This window comes from Aplysia californica, unplaced genomic scaffold, assembly GCF_000002075.1.
Source record: "Aplysia californica isolate F4 #8 unplaced genomic scaffold, AplCal3.0 scaffold00768, whole genome shotgun sequence".
Taxonomy (NCBI): Eukaryota; Metazoa; Mollusca; class Gastropoda; order Aplysiida; family Aplysiidae; genus Aplysia; species Aplysia californica.
Genome location: NW_004798038.1, coordinates 33,967 through 52,231, shown reverse-complemented (window position 1 = coordinate 52,231; position 18,265 = coordinate 33,967). Strand labels below are relative to the sequence as shown.

The following is an 18,265-nucleotide window of genomic DNA, read 5'->3' as shown; positions in this document are numbered from 1 at the left end:
AATGGGAGAATGAGGTGAGTAATTGTAATGAGAAGGAGCGTAGTTTATTTGAACGTGTCAGTGCCAAAGATAGATGAGTGTAAACGTCACGATTAAAAGACTTAGAAAGTTAGATATTATAGATCTAGATAAATACATGGATATATATTTTAGGCACAATTTATAAGTATAGGCTTACACTGTGATTAATAAAATGTACACCCTGTCTTATTAAGGAATATATTGGGTTTAATTAAATGTGAACCCAGTATCTAAAAAAAAAGTGAACATTGTCTTATATGTTGTATACTATGTACCTAATAAATGAATGCATACTCTGTGCTTAGTAAACAATTGTATACACTGTGTCTAATAAATACATGTATACACTGTGTCTAATAAACAATTGTATACACTGTGTCTAATAAACAATTGTATATACTGTGTCTAATAAATAATTGTATACACTGTGTCTAATAAATGAATGTATACACTGTGTCTAATAAATAAATGTATACACTGTGTCTGATAAATACATGTATACACTGTGTCTAATAAATAAATGTATACACTGTGTCTAATGAACAATTGTATACACTGTGTCTGATAAATAAATGTATACGCTGTGTCTGAGAAACGAATATATACACTGTGTCTAATACAATGTATGCACTCTGCCTTATAAGATACGTTGTGAACAAACAAATATGGGTGATTCTCCAACACTCTGGTAGGGATTGTTCCTTCTCTCCTTTAGATCAGATATTGTCTTTGTCTCTTATTGTTCTTTTCTTTTGTATTTTTCTCTCTATTAATATCACAACTCCTCGTATATTATCGTGGGCACTTTTATGACCTACACCTTTTGCAAATATCGTATTCTTATTAAATGTTGGTGTTTTACGTCTCTACCAAATACGCTTTGTTTGATAGAATATACAGTTTTGTTTAGTTTAGTATGGGGTTTACGGCGCTCGCAACTGCATAAGGTCATATGAGCGTGCGAATATACAGTACGTCAAGTAAATTAATAATGTTACTGGGTCTAGTTAATTGTATACACTGGGTTCAATGAAAAAAGATTCCCGAGTGCGGAGAAAGATTTTCGGAGTATCTTTCCGCTGGTGTTTGGGATGTTGTATCTCTTTCATCCCAGGTTAGCCCTGACAGGCAAGGTCGGAACCCCGCCTCCTGAATCAGTTGAATTGTGTTAACTGCGCGTAAAAAGATTAATTATTTATTAAAGGTTGTGGTCGAGCATGAGTTGTGTAGGGGAGTTTGCAATTCACCTATGTAATACGGGGTACCCACTACGGATGGGATCGCCCGATGAGGTAGATCGACCGACTCGGTCGCCTCAAAAACAATTGTGTTTGTTTTCAGTTTCAGGCGATCGAGTTGGCCCGATCCAGCCTTAATGGGCACCCCGTATAAGAGCAAAATGTGAATGTTTCCCGCCGGAGTCTGAGGTGTAGCGGTTAGACGTTTTTCCGTCGCACGCCGATAGCGTGAGTTTGATTTGCAAATGGAGAGATTCCTGTTACTTCCTAAACGTGTCTAAATTGTGCAGACGGGAGCGTACATCGCCCTTCTGAAAAGGTCCCGCCTGTAAAATAACCGGGGCATGAAATGGTATTCCATCATTACAATTATAATTGTGAACAGCACGGCAAAAATTTATGTTGGGATCATCACCATTACTCTCAACAACTCGTAAGTTGTGAACAAACAAATGAGGGTGGTTCTCGAGCACTCTGGCAGTGTTTGCTCCTTCTTTCCTATGGAACAGATATTGTTCTTGTCTTTTCTTTTTTTTTTTTGGTGTATTTTTCTCTCTATTAATGTAACAAGTCCTCAGATATTATGGTTGACACTCTTATGACTTACTACATTTGCAAGTATTATATTGTTTTTATAAACCTTTACCTTCCATAAAGTCTCTTACGGGGGCTCTCGTGGTCTAGAGGTTAAGGTGTTGGCCTCTCATTCAAAGGTCCCGGGTTCGAATCTGGGTAGTGACCGAAAAATTTTCTTCTCTTAATTTGTCTCCTTTCACCTCCTTTCCTGCTCTCTAGCAATGTTCTTTCGTCTGCTTTCGTCTCCTCTTTCTGCCCTCACTCCCTCATCTCCTTTGCCCCCCTCCTCTGGGCTCCTGAACCTTTCTACTGCTACTCCTTGGCTTCTTCTTACTGCTGTCTTCCAGCCACACCCTTCATCTTCTTGTAGGACATATCTACACCTAGCCTTCTCGGACAAGGGCGAAAAATCTCGGAGGACCCGTGTGCAAGTCACGCACGTCAAAGATCCCTTGGTGGTCTAAAATCGATAAGAATAGGCTTCGGCCGCCACCCGGGCACAATTCAAAATTTCCTACCGACTGAAAAAGTTTAATGTGTCCCGCGCGCTCATATGACCTTATGCAGTTGCGAGCGCCGTAAAACACTTTACAAAAACAAAACAAAAGTCTCTTACCGACCAAATCAAGTAGATTACTTAGGAGTCTGGCTGCCGACAATGCCTGCCAGGAACAAATCAGGGCTGAAAGGGATGCAACATCCCAGCAGAAAGACCGAGAGACTCGGTGAAAATTCCTCCCCAATCGAGGGTCGAACTCGGGTCTCCCGCATACTGCAGTAAAGTGCCAAACCGCTGTACCACAGACACGGATCAATTAGTGCCATAGACATCTCACTAAAACCAAAAGATAGTAAAACTGATGATTTGAATCAAAATCAATGAGAAACGCATCATTGAGAGATAACAGGGTTTGTTTATTGAACGCAAAAACAAAGAAACAAAAACAAATATAATAAGTTTGATTGGATGAATGTCAAGGTCATGAGTAATCATTACAATAAGGTAGAGTAATGTGCTTCAAAAATTGAGCGAAACTGTCAGCTGTTCTGCTGACAACGCAAGGATGCTCGCCGAAGTGTCTGAACCTCCTAATCTAAATGTTAGCGTAACCTCTGCGACTGGCATAGCCTGGAATATTCTTCGTAAAACAGCACGCAGAAACATCTTCATACCACTTCAGAACGAATATCTTAGTCTATTTATTATCTTGGAACCCTCTGCTGAACACTCCTTAATTGCCTTTATAATATCCTAGTGAACTGTTTGACATACGACGATTTTCGTAATGAAGTTTTATCTATAGGCATGTTTTGAGCATTTCAGACAAATCCTGACTCTCAGAGACCCCAAAAACGAAAGTGAGTGGAGTATAATATGGAGAATAATTCGCAATCATAATATTATGCTCGTGTAGGTGGATATTAGATGGTAATAATTTCTAAAAATGTTCCTTTCCAGGTCTAAATATCCACGATGTGTACAAACTGCAAGGTTTTCATCGAGACTCACACAACTCCAGGCTGAACGGCCCTCGATGATTTAATAGTTTTTGGGTAATTGGTGGGTGTTCTAGTGTGGTTTGCTCTTTCTTCCCTATCAAATAAATTCCCTCCTTTTTCTGTGTATGTTACTTTCAGGCTACACTTTTTACCTTAATGTGTTGCAGGTGTCATAAAACCCGTACCTAAACTGATACTAAAACTAACATTATCATCATTGCTACCATTCTAAAATTAATATTAACTATTGTCATTTGCAGGGGCTCCAACTCATACGGAACATGCTAAGTGTGTGTGTGTGTGTGTGTGTGTGTGTGTGTGTGTGTGTGTGTGTGTGTGTGTGTGTGTGTGTGTGTGTGTGTGTGTGTGAATGTGTGTGTGTGTGAATGTGTGTGTGAATGTGTGTGCGAGTGTGTGTGTGTATGTGTGTGCAGATTACAATCTGGACCACGTTGAACCAGCAGCTACCAGTTTTCTTAGATGTACACAAGTTTCTCTCTTACAACATGTCGGACAAAGAAAATCACAACAGGTTTATCTACATACTCTAGAGCCAGTTATCTAGACCCTGGGAGAGATCACAACAAATTGACAGCGTTGGCTTTCCTAGGAGAAACACTATGTCCCCTCGAAAGAGGAAAGTTATGACTTCTCTTGATCAACAAATGTCTTTACCTGTTTCGGTACTTTAATCACTCTTTTTTTCAGAACGGAGAATTCTAGTTGGAGTAGAATCAACATTACCTTCCCTTCAGTAAAAGAACCCTGGTCTTTCCAACAGTTCACCGCCCCAAGAACGATATAACTTACTTTGCTTTCTGGAGAAAGAAGCACAAACCGGCCACAATTAACGTGAACAACCCGAAATAAAGCATTCATCGCATACAAAAAGTTGCTTGTTCACAGCGAAATGTATACAGAATACATGTGAATAGATTGAGTGGTTTCATGATTCCATGCCAATAAAAATCCGAGAAATGATTGGCTACCAAATACTACTTAGACTTAGAGATGGTATTATGTACGCGCTAAACTCTCAATGATTTTGTCGAACTGACGTAATTTTCGGGTGAACTGATGGGTAGTCAACATACAAAACTATAAATCAGTGATTAATCATGATTTGTTACAACAGTATATCAAAAGTAGGGGAAACACTTTGGTTACAAAGCAATCACAATGGGCCAGCACAAAGCCTTGGGAAAGACCAGAAAGCACAATTTTCATTTGACAAAAAAAATCTGGGAAAACATTATACAAACAAAACCGAAACTCTGATATAGGCTGGACCAATGCCAGAATGTCATTTCTGATAGAAAACACGCCCAGTATCAAACACGACACAAATATAATATTTCGTGCTTCGATTTTGTTATCCGTAAGTCTTTGTCTATCAAGTTCTCCACTTTATCACTGTTTTGGTTATCAATGATCCCTCTGAGACATGTTGTTATAAATATTTCATGTTTTCTGCTTCACGTAAAGAGATGCACGTTCATGACGACTAAAAACTCATTTATAACTTCCATAACGTCTCTCATTAGAGTAAAGTGCTGTCCATTCGCCAGATGTCCAGATTATTTAAACTACCACCACTTTCCCACCCTTCTAGATATTGGCTCTTTTACTACCATGGGCAACAATAGTACCATATTTTCCAGATGAGATCATCATCATCATCATCCTCATCATCATCATCATCATCATCATCATCATCATCATCATCATCATCATCATCATCATCATCATCATCATCCAATGCCAGATCTGCGACAGACATCGGCGATCATGATTCTCCTTTCATTCCTTCCATCGGATGCTCTTGAAAAAAGCTCTACGTTTCCCTGATCTTTCCCCTGTTACCCATTTGCTATGGTTTAAGTAGGTTGCTCAAGGCCTACCACTGCCTCGTTTGCCTTCAATTTTGCCAGTGAGAGCTAGATGTTCAAGACCCTTTTGTCTACACAGGTGTCCCCAAAACTGTATTTGTCGTTTCCTGATTGTTTTACATGTGAGCGTTCAACGTGGGCTTCTTCAAGTATTACCTCATTTGATTTCTTTTCCTTCCACAATTCTCTTAGCAGTCTCCTAAGAAACCACATTTCTGTTGCTTCTATTTTATTTTCACTGTCTTTAGTGATTGTCCAGCATTCACAGCGATATATATAGAAGGGTTGATCAAACATAGCAGATGAGATCAAGTATATCCATGTCTAAACGAGAACACCCCCTCCCCCCCAAAGTCCTACAAACTTGCAAACTCATCAACACCTTAGAAAGCTTTTGCAACGCCTCCCCCCTCCGCACACACACATACCCAATTTTAAAAAATATAATCAAATAAAATGTGATAAGTATAAATCGTATGATCGTAATATCAGTCACTGATATTATTATAACCAAAGTTTTGGAACCGTTGCTCCATATTGGCCAGTTTTTTTTCTAAGTTTCTGTCTACACTAAGGGTGTGCTCTGATTGAACCACTAGATTGCTTGAGGTATTTCTACTTTTACTCAGCCTTGCTGCAATGGAAAAAAAGAAAATTAAATTAAAAATAAAAGAATTCAAACAAAATGGGGTAAATCAAAACTGCGAGAGAATCCTGGAGAGCTAAGAGTGCGTTGAAGGCATCATAGAGCCCTAGGTAGGTTACCACTTGCAAAAACGGCCTCTACATAACCTATTTCAAGTCAGACATACAGAATAGCTTTTTAAAAACCAACAAAATCGCAAATAAAATACACGTTAAACGCGTAAACGAAATCGAGAGATATGAGGGTATCCACAAAAGGGAATGGGTGTCGGATATATCAAACTTCAAGGACTGTATGATACATGAGAGTGCGATATTATTATTATCGTTAGGGATCTTTCATCTCTTTCTTACAATACAAAAGGAATAAACTGGAGGAGAAAGAAGCAGCTGGGGAGAAGACATTTGTAAGTCATTAGTGAAATAACTGGTTGTCGTAACCACATGAATACACAACTTGCGCTGCACGTCACCAAACTGTTGCACATAGTCATGACGTCATACACACACTCTGAGACTGTTTATGGAATATAACGGAATTTATCAAGCTGGACATTTACAACGGGTGTAAATGTTTGAGGAAATAAGAGTATATACAAGAGAATGGGTTATCGTACAAGTTCGTACAGGGTACATTCATGTCAAGACATGGTGGAGAGGGAAATATTATACATTCAGAATAATAATTTCACAGAATAAACTTGTCAAATTTCATAACATGGCAAACGACAATAAATAACAAGCGCCAGTCACAAATCATTGTAAACAAAGTTCAATCACACACTTTGTTTTTCTACAGATGAAGAAATACGAAATACACAACAACAAAAAAACAAATACAAAAACAGAAAAAAAACTAGAAAGGAAAACCCACACCTGTTGGGCGAAAAGTGTAGTACAGAGGTTTGTGAGTTAGTGAAGGAATGCGAATTAGTTGAGAGAATTCGTATGCCACAACACAAAGGCGACAGTCAACAGTTTATGTGTGTGTGTGTGTGTGTGTGTGCATTTGTTTGTGTGTGTGTGTGTGTGTGTGTGTGTGTGTGTGAGAGAGAGAGTTAGTGTGTGTCTGTGTGTGTGTGTATTTGTTTGTGTGTGTGCATTTGTTTGTGTGTGTGTGTGTGTGTGTGTGTGTGCATTTGTTTGTGTGTGTGTGTGTGTGTGTGTACATTTGTTTTTTGTGTGTGTGAGTGTGTTTTTAAGCTTTCCAATTGTCAGTCAACGTAATCACACTTCCGCCCCTTAAACACATTTTGGACATCTGTTGTCCCTAATCAAAGACGCAATCATAAAACCTACACCGAGAGCGCCCCATTTGTCTCGTCACCGCAGTTGTAAACGTATACTGTCTCAGAACTTCAAAAGAGCGATTTCAGAAGATATACTGAGTTGACGGAATAATGTAACTGCACTGTTTTACATCTCCGTCAACAGAATCAATATACTTTAGGGGGCTGGTTGCTACGGCGCTACCTGTCAAAGCCAACTCCTGATTGGGATTGACACACGAACCCAGCGGACAGATGTGGATGGATTTCTCGATGTTCTAAACAGATGTGGGTGGGTTACTCCATGTTCTAGACAGACGACCGACGACAAGGCTCTAGTCTCAGCACTGTTTAAGTAATGATCAAATACGTTATCATTTTTCACTAAACATTTCACCCACACGTAATAAAATGAATCAATCCACGTTGCACAGAATGCATTGTAAAACATTACACATTAAGTGCCATTAATTTGCACCTTGTTTTAGAAATAATCCTACCACTATCGATCGACATGCGGTTTTCGCCAACAGATTCTTTAAATTATTCTCAAGATCATGACGCCCTTCGTTTTTTCACTTTTGAGACAGTTTTGCTTTGAAAAGCTAAATTTCTTTGTTTCGCCGATCGCTTTTGAAGGCCGACGCTTCTGTCTCTGTAATTTTAGAAAATCCGCTGCGGAAGCGATATTTCGCGAGGCGCATTTTGTTTTGAGAGTATATATCTTGATCTTCTATTTTTTTTCATCTCTCAAGATTTAATGCTCCGTTCCAGTAGATTGTAAATAACATTTTTGGCCAATGACTTTCAGTTAATGATAATGCACCGATCATTCCTTTCATCGAAAGGGGGCCCAGCTAGTGTGGTATAAGACAACAAATTGACAAACTCAAATGATGCTCCAAAACGTATCATTAGAGTACAAATTTAAGGTGACCAGCAGAAAGGAGACATGGCGCAACTCCTTTTTCTTTATAATAGAAGCCAAATTAAAAGAAAAAGAAATCTCGATGCCTTTAAAAGCGTTTAACTGTGTTGTGTTCTTCGAGGTATCACTCCCGACATCTGTCACTGACAATGAAGACCAGTGGACTTTTGTGGCGTGTTAGTTTTGGGAAATTCAAGCAAAGTAATCGGCAAAACATGACGCTCTAGGGCAACTGTTTATTCGTTCTAAACAGAAATAATTCCACGAATTCTACAAACTAAAGCACATCCACAAAAAAAAGCTTCAGTCAAGGTATAGGTTTATGAAATCAAGCAAATCATTGCAACAATTCTTACAACTAAAACCACTGGGGAACATCGATCTATTACTTAAAAACAACAAAACGTTCATAGAAACATAATCTGACGGTAAACTAAAACAACAACTCGGGGAAGGAGAGGCAGGACCGATCACATAGCTCACCAAATCAGAGACATTGCATGAGCGTTATTATAAACAAGAAAACAAAATATTTGAAACTGTCGCAGTGTATGACAATAAGAATACGAACTAGGGCCCTCGAGAACTTCTTATATTTGTGTGTACATATATGCATATTATAAGTATTATGTTTTATATATGTTATATATATACATTATGGCATTTATATATCATATATATAACATAAAACATATATGTACATATAAATATAAATATATATATATATAATATACATTATATACCATATATATTACATACATTATATAATATATATATATATATATATATATATATATATATATATATATATACAGATATATAACATAATATTATATATATATATGTATATATATACGTATATAATATATATATATATATATATATATATATATATATATATATATATTATATATATATATACGTATATAATTTATATGCATATCTGTATATACAGATACCATCACTATACATAAACATAATATATACACAAAGCCTACACAATGTGCTCAATGGTATTGACGCACAAACGGGTCAGGCAATCGAAAAACGGAGCGTTTGGGAAAGAAATCGTTTGAAGGCAGGTTCACTACATCACAGCAACGGCAGAATGAGACTCCAATCAGTTTTTAGGTATTGTAGAAAGTAAAAAAAAAAAACGAGGGGTGGGGATGGGATGTCGCAATATGAGAGCGTAACATATGGACATGGGAACACAGTGAATTTCCTCGCCATTTGTCATCAAATAATAATATTAAGATGGTATAACAATTTTTTTAAAACAAACAAAACGTCAGCAAATATTTTGAAATGTTGAGATATTTCAATTTACTGAATAACGTGTTGTTGCATTGCAAAGAGAACATTGGATAAAAACAAACAAAGTAAAGCTTAACCTCCCCCTGCCTGCTTGATCGTATGCGCAACATCAGAGGTCAACGTAGGGTTTACAGTCGAGATTTGTCAGTGGGTTGTGATTACTGTCATGCGCTCAGAACAGAGAGGTGGAGCATTCTTTTCTTTCATCAGAACTTCTGTAGCGATGAGTAATAAAACAGGGTGATTTTTTCATCACCTCTCTTCTATGCTAGGGCAATGCCTAATATTTTTTTTTTGTTCTGTATACCTCAGGATTCCACATCTTTGTAGGTCAACAACGTAACTGAAGCGAGAGCTTACTATGTCTATAAGGCAGTAAAACACTGGCCATACCATACCATATCCTACCATAGCATACCATAACCTACCATACCATACCATACTACATCATACCCTACCATGACATATCCCCATACCATGAAGCTGAGTTTTGAAGAAAAAACAACCAAAAACATTGCAGCAACCTCTAAATCCTCAACCTGCTGTTTAGATGTACATGTGTGTTTATTTCTTTTGTTAAAAAAACCAATCCAGTTTCTTAATGTGTTGTATCGGTTTCAAACGCTCAATTTTCAAAAAAATGCTTAAATTAGAATTTTTAAAGATGGAAAAAAGTATATTGCATAATGAATAAAACAGTTGTTTTTGTTCCCTCTGTCCTGAAAAAAATGTGGGTGCTTAGTCGATCTGAACAGCCTGCATAGGCTAATATGCTATTACATTTTAGGATTCCGTTCTGGTGTACCAAACTGAAAAAAGCAGAGCGGTCACGTTGAGAGTACAGGACTAGGAGATAACAGGACACATATTGTCAGTGAGAACATTCCGCCCGGCACAAGGGTCAGCCAGTAGGTAACAAGAAATGTGGCCCGCGGATAGTAGATAAAAACGCAGTTGTCCTTCTCTAAAAGTAAAATGTAGTTACCTGCCCAGATGGAAACGAGAGATCTAATATTATAATATCTCATAAAATTCCCCTGAATAACATAATGCTGCAGTGTCCGTGTTAGCCTCATGTTTGAGAGCTTGGGTATTTCACCCATTGTTCTCTTGATATTCAGAATCGCTGAATTCGGCTTGCGATTTAAGCACTCTTTCCCATGATATCATTTTATAAAACGTATGATTTTCATGTGGAACCCTGCAGATGAACAGTATATGCAACGCATGAGCCCAGGGGATACATATGTCTGAATTTGGCTTTTTAATGTTATTGTAGTTTTGTTTGTCTATTCAACAGCGAGATACGTCACTTTTCTGTACATCAATCAGACTAGACATGCCATTGCTATTTGCCCAGGAAAGAGAGGCTCCATGTAATGCTTCCGAGCATTGGACATTCGTCTTTATCACGCAAGGATTATTTCGCAATTTTAGCTAGTCGCATGTGCTCTGACATTATCACGTTCCCCCACTGAGCGAAATTTAAACAGATCTTCTTTCGACAGATTTTTCGAAATTTTAGACGTATTTTCAGAGCTGAAATTGCAATTTTAGAAAGATCCATTGCGTCTAAATGCCTTCTTTCCTATTTCTTGTCAGTGCATTCGGCTTTTCTGAGCTGTAAAGCTTAATGGTTTCACACGAGGCTGTCATCCCAATGAAGCAAACAGGAGCAAAAGAACCGGCCACACGACGACGTGAACGTACGTGTGAGGAATGTCTTATTACCACAGATATTCTCCAGTTGTCGCTATACGTCTCAGAGCTGCAAATCTGAAACAGAGCGTTCTGTTGAGTTCTTTTAAAGGTAATACCCTTCACAGTTCATATTTAGGATCATAGCGTGATGTTATCAGGACGATATCTTTTACACGTCGTCCCGGCACTGGGATAAACCGATTGTCGCATTGACATTTTGACCTGTAATAACTTGAATTAAAAAAACCCTTCTCAATGAGTTAAGCTGTCAAGAGTATTAAAGGAACGATGCTTTCAAAAATTATAACAGAAACAAGTATGCGTGTCGCACCGTTATATTTTGATAGAACAAATCCGTCAAATTTGCCGAAATTTGAGTAAAAGAAAACTAATGTTTTTAGTAAAGTAAAATGTAGTCGCTCCAAGTAATGATGTTCTCGTTTTGTTCACCGACTGCGAACAGATAGATAAAAAAGGCAAACATTTTGACATGCTGTTCTGTTCTGAATGTATTTACAAAAGTGATGAAAGTCAAATACTGGGAGAGAGATAATTAAGAGTGTCTTTTCCGACTGGAACATGAGAGCATTCTATAAAAACATGGTGTATTGTCCCGGGCTGTTATTCATTATGTATTTTGTAAACCCTTACCCACTATCCCCCCGCGGAAGTAGTGCACAGAGCTTTGCAAAAGATGAACCCATCAGGTGATCATCACACATCTGGCTATGTTCAGGGATGCACGTCTCGGATATTGACCTTGTTACAGCTCAGACAGGCGCCAGTGTACTTGTTCGTGTACCTGAGAAAATTACAAGACACGTATACCCTGTTGCCGCCAACGACTCTATACATCTGACCCATCATTCTATAGACCGAGTTACTCAATACAGTCAGACCTGCTCTGACGGCCATCTTTAGACAATTGTGAGGCAGCGTGGTGGAATCATGCTTTCGTCAAAATAATAAAATCGACAAAATCTCTCTGCTTAGCAATTTTTTATAAATGTTTTGTTTTTTGGCTTCAATGTCCATTTACAAAAACATTCCTTTGAGGATTTCACCGAAAACGTTGATTTAAGGCACCAAAATATAAATTTACAGTTTCCATGGACTCTCCAGCTTTGGAATTTACAAAGCTTTGGCGGCCATTTTCTCCCTAATTTTACCTCTTAAACCAGGTGACACTCGCCTCCTTTAATCCAAAATATCTCCTCATCTATTGAAGATGGATGGGTAATTTTTTAAATTCTAAGCAAGACAAATGAACAAGCTTTAAGATGATACCAATAACTCTATAAGCTCAAAAATTGACGAGAGCCTGATTCCACCACGCTACCTCACAATCCTTTCACAAACAGTCACTTCCCACTACTGAACGCTCAGAATATTTTTCAACCTTATAATGACATGTCCAAAAGGTCGACCTGTCTAAGACAACATATTTTCTCCTCCACACTAGCTGGCCGTCTTGGACAGTTTCGACCTGCGGCGAGATGACGTCATCTTGTTTTGACGAAACAGTGTTTAGTTTTAGTTAAGTAAGGTTTTACGGCGCTCGCAACTGCATCATGTCATATGAACGCCAAGTGGTGGATGTCAACAGAGAAGTCCAAACGGGGAATCAGGCTTACTCTGCTCACCTCTCAGCCTCAACAGCGCAACTAGACAGGTATTTGGGAGTTTGGCGCCTGTTGGGTGTACCTCTATAAACCCGTGTGTATTTCTGTTACATATTCTGCTCTGATGTCACAGTTAGTTGCTTATGCCGTACGGGCAACGCCCAGAACGAGTGGGAGAAGCGGCAGTCTCGCAGTTCTCTCCCCAGGACCTCAGTGACGCGAGGCCGAAGGTGTTAGATGTAGCACTAGAGCTCCTGGCAGTGACGTCACGCGTATCAGACATGGAGGCTTTTTTGTCCTCAACCCCACGGCCGGCGCTTCGCCCACTCCCTCCCCCCCCCTCACCCGCATTACCATGAACAAGCTGAGATATTACCTCGACTCCCCCCGAGCTGTAGTATGTTAAACACCGTCCTGTCCCCAGCAAGTCAGTGCAAGCTTGCAGCAGATCTCCTCTCAAGATCACCAAGACGTCTCTTCGTCAGTCTCAAACAGTACTCATCTACCTAAAGTAAAATGTTCTGGTCCTCAACGATCTGCGTAACAGAGGGGGCATACGCATCGCTTCCTCCTTTCCATGGGTGACGTCATTGCCCAGAGCTCTATTACTATATATATATATATATATATATATATATATATATATATATATATAATCTCTTTGCGCCAGGCAGTTCACTCCCTTTGGCGGCCTCAGTAACCCCACGATACTTCCTCCTCTATACGTCCTACACGAGACCTTGACCTTTGGAGGTTGGGTGAGGGACGGAGAGGAGAGTTGGGGGGAGTCGAGGGGAGTCCGGGGGAGACGGAGGGGGTAGGTGGGGGGAGGGGATCTGTAGGTTTCCATCAGGGGGTTTTGCGCTAAATCCCTTTAGTTCATGCAATAGAGTCCGGATCAGCGGCTTGTAAGTCCGGGTCTACCTCCTCTCTGTTGGGCTGACCCGTGAGGCTGTGACGGTCGTAGATAGGCATCTCCCGCAGGGAGAACTGTTGCTGGAATGGGCGCCTCTGTCTCGGGTTGGTGGTGCGCCGGAGACCCGTGAAGTCCGACAGGGGCCGGGCAAGGGGCATGCGCATCTCCGTCTTTTCCGGTCGGCTGGCGGCTGCGGCTGACGTCACCGATTTGGCGATGAGCTCTGGGAGGCTGTCAAGGTTGAGCTGTTGGGGGAACGAGGGGCGAGTAAAGAAGATTTAGTGAGATATGCTTGTATTAATATGAGGCGCACGAATATAACCCATCCAATCACCCGCTCCCCCCCCCCCCCCTTTTTTTTTTACTTAAAAAGGACTGGGCATATCTAAAAAGGGTGCAAACAGGACATTGTAAATGCACAAATATGTCTTGTTTTCTAGAAAGTAAACAGAAAGATAGCCACTAGACTATCGACGTCACTAATAATTAGGTTTTTTAATTTGACATCACTATTGGTAGTATGGGCCTTTGAAAGAACCTCTAAAAAATATCTAGCACAAAGAAAAAAAGGCTGACCCAGAACAAGTTCGAGTCTCATCTACTGTTTACATGTGACATAGACGAACCGGCTGGTATAGTAGTTGTGCACTTCGACATTACACTCTGAAAACATGCGTTCGATTTTGATTTTTTCTTGTTTTGGTTTATTTGTAATCCCCAGGTGTCTTTGCTTGATTGTTAGGACTTTGCCTCTGTTTCAATGTGTGTTGCCTTGACAGGTAGGGTGTTAGCAACCTACTTCCTAAATTATTTACACTGTGTCCACGGAGACGTTAAACATCTACAGTTTATATCATTGCACCAAGCTGAGTGTCTCTTCACCACACACAGTCTGTATAGCGACCTATATGCAGCATTCATTTAATGGTTTCATGGCAAACATACACTATATGCATGTAACATTATCCATTTACTACAGAGTTGCTAAAAATATAGAACAAAAGCGTATTATTTGAAAAATGAAAGAACAAATGGCAATATTATTATACTAGATCTAGATTTAGATGTCGAGGGAAACAGCGCCTTTTGGTTTGTTGTATTCTTTACTTTACTTTTATCTGCCGCTTATACCCTTTTGGGTGTCGCGGGAAGAAAGAGACGTCTCTCTGTCGCCAGCCGGAGAGCTTGGGTCAGGGGGATGCCGTGGGTGGTTAATGTTTCTCTAACTCCATCTATTCAGGTCTTTCTTGGTCGCCCTCTAGCCTTGTTGCCTTAAAAAAAAAATTTCTATGTAGACACGTTGTGCTGGGTTGTATTCCCAAGACAAATGTAATCTTACGATAACGGAATGTGCAGGAGTTTCTGGAGTAACGTTTTGGTAGCGCGTTTTGTACTGGAACTTGTCAATTTATAAATACTTAGGACGGGTATCGTTGTAATTGGCGAGAGTAAAATCTAACCTGAGCGGTGGGTAGAGTTTTATTTGGTGTTCAATATTATCGCTAGGGACACGAAAACTAAACAAATACACGAGGGTCTGTGTTTATGGAAACACTTGGGTCTTCAGAAATCTATACCAGCGTCTGTAGAGTACAGTTGTTGTGAGGCTCTTTGCTGCTCTACATGGAAGATATGTGATCGATTCCCGTGATGAGATTTTTTTTTACATTAATTAAAATCGATCATTTTACACCTTCATCTACACAATTTAGATTATACAGGAAACGAGCCTCAACCAAGCTTTTTAAAGCCAACTCAGGCTGAGAGGGAGTTAATTAATATCCGAACATACAGGCTGAGATGCCGGGATAAACATTCTCCCCATTTGTAAATAGAACTCAAGTCTCCTGCGTGAGACAGCGAAGATTCTAACTGCTACACACCCTGCCTGATGGAATATCCTATTCCAATATGCACCGGATTTGTCCCTGACTGGCACTGTCAAAGCAGCCAGCCTCTTAAAAGAATAACATTTGGTCAGTGGTAGTCTAGCAAAGTTTGCAATCAATAAACCAAAGATAAATATCGCGTCATTTGTCCTGCTCCAATGCCTGTCAATTTCCAATAAAGACACATTCTTGGACCAGCACCGATACGTTCATGGAAGGTAATTACATCATATTGTGAGACTGGTCCACTACTTTTTTATTTCATTGAACAATTCCATCCACAACACTGATGATGACGAATGTCCCAGAGGTAGTGATAATAACATTGTTGATAACTGTGTTGAGTAGGGGGGGGGGCATAGTAATATTGCCAGCAATACCAGGAGCGAAGGAAAAAGCAGTAGTATCACCACGTGTATCGACGTGTGAGTTGTGTGTACTGTGTGCACTCCCCGACTCTCCGACTCTGAAAAACAAGTGTGGCGCCTGTGGCCTAGTGGTTAGGCTCTCAGACTCGCAACTGTAAGGTCGTGGGTTCGAATCCCGTCAGGGACCCGACGTTCTGTTCTTGGGAAACGCACTTTGCACAAATTTTTCTCACTTCACCCAGGTGGGAATGGATACCCGGCTATGGACAGCGAAAGATCTTGTCAGTTTGTTAGTGTTTGAGCGGTTAATCAGCTGCTGGCACTGAATGCTTCCCGGGAAGCTGAGAATGTTTCGGAGTGTTCTATGGTCTGCTGGGGTAATAATAGAGTGTAAAGCGCATAGTCTGCTGTTTAGCGGGGATATGCGCTATACGAATTCTATTTATTATTATTATTATTATTATTATTATTATTATTATTATTATTATTATTATTATTATGATTATGATTATTATTATTATTATTATTATTATAATAAATCAAAGTCAAAGTCTTGAATCACGGACGTTCAGAGGTCAACATCTTATTCACCTGTAGTTGAGCTAGTTTCTCCTCGATTTTATTCACACGTTTCTCCATAGTAGACTGATTGCCGTGCATTTCGATGACCAGCTCCTGGATATTGGACTGCGTCTGTGAATAAGAACAAAATACGTCTTAAAGAAAGTTCAGATAAAATATAAACAACAAGAAGAAAAAACTGTCTGTTGTTTGCTTCCTTCAATAACATGGATTCTCTAACGTTTTAGGATTGTTGATTGCAGTGCGGAATTTAAGGGCTTGAACAGCTTTCTGGAAATGATAGACTAGAGACCGATCATTTACGGCGTAGTGGCTGTGTGCTTGTGTGTCATGAATATGGGTGGAGGCTCATAGATTACAGGAGCTATGTCTAGTTACACGTTATCAGGACGAGCAGAAACCCTTATTTGATCGTTGAATCAGAGATTTCGTAGGAAATCGCAGGCGTGGAGAGACATTACCCTTTACTTTTGGAACTAGCAGAAATGAAATATTTGAAAACTGAGGGTCCGTGGGTGAAAACAGGGGAGAGTGTGTAGGAAAAAAATTAGAAAGACAAATAAAACAGACTGGGATGCGTATGATAGGGAGGAAGATATTTTGAAACAAGCTGAAATACTGGAGGGCGTAAGAGACGATATTATATTGTTGGGCGTCAAACAGGTACAGTTGTGGAAGGTGTATATTATATTCAAAAGGGGTTTTGACGAGCCAAAAAAACAAACAAAAAACAGCACAAATAAATCGTACATGCTGGACAAATTGTAGTTGCTTGATACAGTAGGACAGTTTTTTTTAAATACAATGTTCATGATTTGCTCATGCAATGTTCTTTTTTTGTTGTTTCTTTTTTTTCATACGTCACATTTTTTGGTAAAAACATCCTGAAAAACAATTTATTTTTCAAAAAATTATGGCACAGTTCCTTAATGCCTACCATTGTTATCTGCGGTACCTTTCTTGCAGTAAGAATGCAGAAAACTAATTTTTCACATTCAATATAACAAAAGGTACTGGCAGAGGTAAACAGAGAGCTCCGACAATCAGGAAGGGGTATGGATGAACATCATAGTGGGTGGGAAAACTGATAGTGGTGGTGTGTGGAGGATCTTTCCGTAGGCATGACAGAAAATATATAATTAGTATTATAATGCCCTGATTTGGATGCAAAGGTGGTTAGTAATTAACCTGTGTTGAGAAGATGCACTCGGTTATTTTCAGCCATATGGCAAGAAATCTCTGATTAGGAAGATTTTAGAAGACAATATGTGGTAGCAGGTGTTTGTGTATGTGTATTAGAGAGAGAGAGAGAGATAGAGAGAGAGAGAGAGAGATAGAGAGAGAGAGAGAGACAGAGAGAGACAGAGAGAGAGAAAGAGAGAGAGAGGGGGGCAGGGGAGAGAGCTAGAGAAAAGGAAAGAGAGAGAGAGAGAGAGAGAGAGAGAGAGAGAGAGAGAGAGAGAGAGAGAGAGAAAGAGGGATGGAGACTGAAAAGTAGAGAAAGAGATAGATAGATAGATAGTTAGATAGAGAGATAGATAGATAGATAGATAGATAGATAGATAGATAGATAGATAGATAGATAAATAGATTATAGACACACTTACACACACATAAACAGAAAGAGACATACAGAGAAAAATCAGAGACAGAGAGAATGGAGTGAGATAAATTGACAGGATCAAGTTTAGTGAAGTGTCTGTAGCACACACACAATCTATAAAACAAATCACCAAAGCACAGTTTGAGACGTCTGTATTGAGCTGCTTATACTCTAAAAAGTGCATCTAAAGCAAGTGTAAGAA

The 18,265-nt window shown here is 39.5% G+C and overlaps 1 protein-coding gene across 1 annotated transcript; it reads right to left on the bottom strand.

The window, feature by feature from the left end:
- Nucleotides 1-12,355: 12,355 nt before the first annotated feature.
- Nucleotides 12,356-16,571, bottom strand: LOC101848323 (small conductance calcium-activated potassium channel protein; the record flags this gene model as incomplete). The annotated part of the gene is given in 2 exon segments (XM_005109337.3): nt 12,356-13,866; nt 16,470-16,571. Coding segments are annotated over 2 exon segments (384 nt in total), but the record flags the coding sequence as incomplete, so codon positions are not given.
- Between the last annotated feature and the right edge of the window lie 1,694 nt (nt 16,572-18,265).